Raw genomic sequence first — 6,931 nt, forward strand, 5'->3', positions numbered from 1 at the left:
CCCGCTGTATTTTTAAATACGCAGTAGAGGTATTTAAAGGTAGTAGAGGACATGTACCTGTATATAAAAAACGCGCCCTATAGTCCGGTGCGCCTTACGCATGCGTTAAATACAGAAATGGGACACATAACTGAGAGTGCGCCTTTTAGTCCGGTGCGCCTTATGGTCGTGAAAATACGGTAGCTTTTTTTCACCCATGTAGAGTAATGAGGTGGTGAAGTAAAACTTGGCGCATGTAGACCGTTTCTACAAATTTGAGAAAGTACTGGCTGCTCTCTGGAGCTCAGTTAATTCCAGCAGGGAAGTGTGATAGTGAGCAAAGAGTCCAATCTAATTTCCTCACTACTACAATTAACTGTTAGATGTATTTTGATAAAGTGGAAGTGATTGGAGACAACAGCAAGTCAACCACAAAAACGTTAGTTATGGTTACCCGAAGGAGCCGGGACAGTAAACTGAGGCGCATAGTGCAAAGAGGCAGGGTTGTATAGTGTGAGCATTTTACTTACATTTGCACCTAAAAATAGATTAGTGTGAGTAGAAAAATAAATGAAAAACTAATGGCAGCATGGATGCGAGTACAGATTTAATCCCTTTTTACTCACATTTTGCTCCTAAAATATTTCTATAGTGCCAATTCACAACACATTTCATTTCAAGGCATGTTGCAGTTCACTAGATCATCCAGTCAAATTGATTCATAGTTTTCTATCTAAGGAAAACCAGTTGATTGCATCGGCTAATTGACTTGAACGCAATCCCTCACACTAAGCATGCTTGTAGCAACAGTGGAGAGGAAAAAATCCCTTTTAACAGGAAGAAACCTCCAGCAGAACCAGGCTCAGAGTGAGCGTCCATCTGCCAAGGCTGACTGGGGTTCAAGGAGACAGAAGCAGAGAGAAACGTCTTCCCACAGCAGGCAAACTGCCTGGTTTTGCAGCCAAATGCTACACACCTTGGCATTTTAATGGCACGTCTCTGTGGGAGTGGGTAGTACCAATATGGCAGCCAGTGGCTTCACTGTTTCCAGTAATCCAGTGAATAAATAGAGATGAGTGGCTGCAGCCCTGAATCCAGAGAGCAAGCTTAAAACTCATTTACGTCCTGATTGGCAAATAAATATGAGAGAAGCAAGGGAGAAGAACGACTCTCCCATTTCTCCATTGAACATCAGCCACACATGAACAAAGCTTCCACTGATCCCCTGAATTAACAATTAGGATGTAAATATGCTTTTTTTTCCTCCTTTGAACCTGTTGCACAAAAATAGATCTTTCCTGCATTTAATTTGCACACACCTCTTTCTCTTTGTATCTCCAGTAACTATCTGTAAGTTAAAATAATAATATATAGTTTTAGTTTAATTTTAGTTATAGTTTCAGTTCAGGAACACTAGAAATTGTTTTTATAAAGTTTATCTTGCATTTTAATGTATTTGGAGATTTTTAAATCACATTCAGTCTCATTAACCATGCACACACTCAAACCTAAGTACAATTTAGAGGCCAATTATCCTAACAGTCATGTTTTTGGATTGATGGAGGAAGTAGGAGTATCCGGGAAAAACCCACACATGCACAGGGAGACCATGCAGACAAACCCCTGGCTGGGAATCGAACCCAGATCCTTTTTGCTGCAAGGCAACAGTGCTACAAATTGTGCCGTTGTGCCAGGCTGCACAGTTTAATGAAACATGACTTTTTTTGCCCCAAGATTAATTATTTAATATTATATGCATATTATTTATCAGAGGAAAAAATTATTTAATTAAAAAAATTAACAAGTCAAGAAAAAAGGTAAAAAGCTAATTGAAAAGTAAAAAAAAAAATTAAGTTAAAAAGTTAATAAGCCTAGTTAATTATATTTAGGTTTATAAACTAAAAAATGTAAGTTCCAGTATCAGCATTAATGCCTCTAAAATATGTTGTACAAATAAAATGTGTTTTTTTCACTCTGAGTGTTTTTCATGAATTTCTCATAGAAGCACAATTTTCTAAATATATTCGGGCAAGTTGGCGTTTCTTGTTATTACATTAAAATTCATTTTTTGCATTCAAAATATCCATATTTTTTTTAATTTTACAAAGGACTTGCCCTGGATTCCAATAACACTATTGGCTTGAAATTCTGATTGCCCAATAAAGGGTTATTAATATGGCATCATTGTTAAGACCTTAGTTAAGTCCTTAGTGCAATAAATGTTGTATGACAAAGGTTAAGCTAAACCTGCATAAATTACATTAAGTTAGGAGGTTAAGGGACATGCCTCCAGCATTTCATGATTTGTTCATGTTTAGCACCACTGCTAACTAGATCTATAGGTTTCAATCAGAGTGGATCCAACTCTTACCTTGGCTTGATTTTGAGGAAAACCTTATATAGCTAAGAGCAGAACCAGGCAGGTAATTTAGCATTTAAGTGGAAACCCCCATTTGGAAAAAAAAAAAAAAAAAAAGACAGTCTCACCAAACAGTAATTATTAGCCAGGTTCATTTTCTTTTTTTTTCCTTTTAAAAAGGTGCCGTTTCAGAAAATTCATGGTGGACCTATTTTTTCATTTGGGAGCACCAGTGCTCCTTGTAACAAAGCCAACCATGTGTCCTTCAGATTAGGTAAAGAACAACTGAACAAATGGGTTTTTTGTGGCCAAGCAGCTGCTTCTGCTACCGCTGGACTCTAAAGTAACGACCCACATATCTATCTGATAAACTGATGATGGAGGCTGTATTTAGTGGCCGTCTGGCTGTATTGTCCCTAATGTAAAGTTCTGAGGACCGGGGATTATGCTGCGGGGTCTATGCTCTCTTTTACCTCTTTAGACATGAAAACAGCTAACAGCTCATCTGTTTAACTGTTTTTCTAATAGAGAGCCACCTATACAGCTATTTATCCTAATCTTTTCTAACATAGAAGGTATTTGTTGATCAGATTTACAGTCATCCTGTATGTCTGGTTCCATATATTGGTTGGATGTTGCTGCTAGAGGTCTCTTCCTGATACAAGGAGTTTTTCCTCTCCACTGTCGCTACATGCATGCTCAGCGTTAGGGATTGCTGAAGACTCCATGCCACAATGCAAGAAACTGTCTGTTACCACATGCTTATTCAGTACGAGCGATGACTGGATGCAATCAGCTGGTTTTACTTGATAGAAATGTTCTAACCAATCTGAGTGGATGATCTGATTGAACCAACTCTGTAAAGTGCCTTGAGATAACGTGTTGCAACTTCATTCTTCAATAGAATTGCTGTAACATACATGAAAAATACAAGTGGAGTTTTCTTTTTTCCACCAAGTCATAATGATTTGTATTAAAGCACAAAAAACAATTTTCCATTCAACACCTTCTCCCTCCTGAGCTTTGAAAAAATTGCAGCTCCTCTAAAGCTACCATTAGCTGCACCTATTTCCATTTTGCTATAGGTTCCTCTAGTGACTAATGTTGAATGCTTTCCAATTTCAGATGTGGGTTAAGCATCAGTAAAAACATGTTGATGCTTGTTGTTTTAACTTGAAAAGAAATGTGGAAAAGCTCAGTTGGTGTGAATACTTTTGCTAGTTTCTGAAAAGCTTCTGTCAATTATCACACAGTAAAATAAAACAGATTTATGTTTCTGTTTATGAAAGGAGGAATCGGAGACACGGAACAAGAATCCTAAGTATTTAAGACACGCCTCACATGGATCTGAAAGAAAATGTTCTCTACACACAAGATGCCTTCTATAACCAAAAATTCAGAGAGCAGAAGCTAAGGTTGGAAGATATGTAAAAAACATTTTCCAACCGATTTTCGTCAGTCCAACAAATGGCGATGGATGATATATTAGTGCAGGGGACTGTGCTGGTAATATTGTTAACCACCTGCACACACTGCTAAAACGCAATAAGACAAACATGCTTGTTTTCTTGTCAGAAATGTATAGGTTTCATCCAGTGGGAATAGTTTGCTCTTTCCCAGTTGTTCTGACTATGTTATAAAACATTATAGTTTTCAATTCATTCATTAGCTGAATGCACAAAATTGAACAGACTAAAAACTGGGGAGTTGTTTTTTTCAATGGAAAGAGCAAAGCTTCACTGGAAGAAAATGTTCCTCTTATTTTTTATTGATTGTCTAATTTTGCATTTGTTGTTAGGGAACGGCCTATAAAAAAAAAAAAAAATTCTCCCTGGTTCTGGTTCAGATGTTTTAAAAAAAAAAAAGACAGCTAGTCTTTGGATCAGTTCTTTCCTTCTTAACTTCAAGTTGATAAATTACTGCTGCATGATGACACTGGGGAAAAATGTGCAGCTGAAAAGAGTATGTGTACCAGTTTTTTTTTTTTTTTTTTTTTTGTTGGCTGCAGCAATGATGGGGCTGAATTATTGTGCAGCTGAGGCATTTTATAAATATACACAGAGGCTTACCTTTACTGATAAACTCCACAAGATCTTCTGCGTTGCTCTGAAACACACGCTTTGCATCTTCAGGCTTCATGGAGACCTCTTTGGTCTGGATCAGTACGAATCCTTTACTGGTTGCCTGTGTAAAGAGGAGTGAAGTTGGCCAATAATAACAAAAGTGAGTTGTGTAGCTCGTAAAGATTCCTAACTGTAAGACTTCTGGTTTCGTTTCTGGTGATTCATATTCTTTTCAGTGACAGCAAACGTCACTGGAATATTTACACAGCAAGACTGTCAGCTTTGCATGGTGGTTAGCATTTAGATAAAAATAACCACAAAGACTGAAATATTAACCGGAGAAAGCCAAAACACAATAGGGAAATAATCTTTGGTTTCAAATTTTATTTTGTCTAAACCTCTAGAATGGTTCACAACCAAATATTTAAAGATGTCCAAACCATAGCGCCTTCAATGAGCAATTCTGTTTTATACTCATTTAGGCTTAGTTTAAGTAGAAGGTCAGACTGACAAATCAAAAATTTATGAAACATTGGATGAAAGTCCTGCAGCAAGTAAGATCTGACAATTGCACCACCATTTCACCATTCACCAACAAACACTTCCTCTTTGCGCACACTTTCCAAAACCAGGTTCCCACAGACATGGCCTCCTCTCTTTAACAACACTCACCTCATCTATCAGTTTCCTGGCATTTGCAGTTGTATATTCTCCGGCGAAGAAAACAAAGAGACAGGACTCCTCGCTGTCCTTCCGCCTCCCTCCTTTCGTCAAAGGCACGATGCTCCGGGCTGCTTCGGTGGAGATCCGAACAGACTTGAAGTCAGACTCTGGGTCGGGCATTGGGACAAAATCCAGCACATTTGAGTCCTCTGGCAGCAGGCTCCAGTTGTTCTCTCCTGACACCGGCGTGAAGTCATGGATGTTGCTCCAGTTGTTGTTAAATATGCTCAGCCCCGCGTCCTTAAAGTGGAAGGCCAGGTCAGGGTAGTAGTACTGAAAGCAGCCGAACTTCATCCCTGTGGAGGCCTCGATGATGGGCTGAGTGGCGCAGCACAGGAACACGTCCATCTTTTTACAGTCCCGCGTGCGAAACTGCTGACAGGCAACCACGCACTTGATGTCTTTGCAGTCTCTGAAAAACACACTTCCCTTAACAGGTCCGAGGACAATGCGGCAGTTGACGCAGTCGTCGATGTTGATAGTCGCTGAGTGGTCCAACACATAGATGTTGCAGTTCTCACATTCTTGGATGACAAACTGCTGGCCGTTCAGTTTTCCAGGCAGGCGGCCGACAGTGACATCTTTCAGTCCTGTCAGCATGTAATCCTTGGGATCAACCTGGAGATAAACAAATGTATTCAAAAAATGTATTTGGAAAAAATATTTAAATACATAATCACAACATTCTGAAATCTATTTTTAGTTATATCACAATGGTTAAGTATGAACGTTTTAACTGACAAAAATTAACCAATCCTATAAGCTGTGAAGTAATCTTGGGAGACAACTGGTCCGGGCTGGGGTTTTTTTTGTTTTATTTTGTTTTTAAGGTTGAGATAGAGGTTCATCTTGCTGTAGAACAGCACAGACCTAAAGCTAACTATGAATATGTACAATATGTATTGGAAAATGCTTTTATTCAACAACTCTAACTGGGTTTGAGCTATTTTGTAAAGTTAGTCGAGACTTGGCAAAAAAAGAAGGAAAAAAAAAACCCTGCTGCAGTACCGTCAGTGATACGTTATAACACAAAGTATTGTCTCAGAATGAGGAATAAAAATGAATGCCACACTTATTCCAATTTTGATTTACAAGACATCATAAAAAAAAACAAGTATTATTTGCTTTTTGCTTCTCATTGGTCTATCCGGTCACAGGTTTGTAACATAAAAACTCGTGGAAAAATTCATAAGGGTGAGCATACTTATGCACGGTAGTGAACAGATACAGCAGTCTAACAAAAGAAGAAATGTTATGCAGCGGAGTAGCCAGTGACTCATTATTTAGCTTCTACCAAGGAACTGATGTCACAGGGTTGTACACCCTTTCAGAAACCACAAAAAAGTGCCTGTATGACAAAAAAAAAAAAAAAGAAAAAGAAACCTGTCTTGAGTTTTAATCAAGGTTAACCATTTTTGGATTATTTATATAGTATTGAAGGTGATATAAAAAGGAAATATACTGAAATGTAACACTTGAAATTTTCACAAACATACCTGGTGTAATAGAACAAACCTAAACTGAATAGAAAAAAAAATTCTAAAGGGCTTTAACCATTAGGGACAAAATAGCAGAAAATAAAAATGGTTTTGATGCCTTAACTATGTCAAACTTTGGTAGCAGTGACTAATCTATACCTACTTGGTTCCATTAGATCGGGCAATTTCATGTTTACTGTTTAGCATTTTAGCTGCACTCCTAAGTGGAGCTTTTATAGTAATAACGTTCCCCACAAAGAATTTATAAGAGGCATCTATGTTTGTAAGGCTCCAACTATACTGGTACAGTAATCAGTTGTGTCAAAAGT

At 38.0% G+C, this 6,931-nt stretch overlaps 1 protein-coding gene across 1 annotated transcript in view; it reads right to left on the reverse strand.

The window, feature by feature from the left end:
* rp2 (retinitis pigmentosa 2 (X-linked recessive)) overlaps positions 1-6,931 on the reverse strand; it is a 13,637-nt gene that overhangs the window by 4,371 nt on the left and 2,335 nt on the right. Inside the window, exons 2-3 of the mRNA XM_015391475.1 lie at positions 5,074-5,742; positions 4,408-4,522 (exon numbers count right to left, since the gene is read on the reverse strand). Coding sequence (XP_015246961.1) covers positions 4,408-4,522; positions 5,074-5,742 — 784 coding nt within the window. The remainder of the gene's footprint in view (positions 1-4,407; positions 4,523-5,073; positions 5,743-6,931) is intronic.

Source organism: Cyprinodon variegatus, unplaced genomic scaffold (genome assembly GCF_000732505.1).
Source record: "Cyprinodon variegatus isolate N-32 unplaced genomic scaffold, C_variegatus-1.0 Scaffold544, whole genome shotgun sequence".
NCBI classification, from domain to species: Eukaryota; Metazoa; Chordata; class Actinopteri; order Cyprinodontiformes; family Cyprinodontidae; genus Cyprinodon; species Cyprinodon variegatus.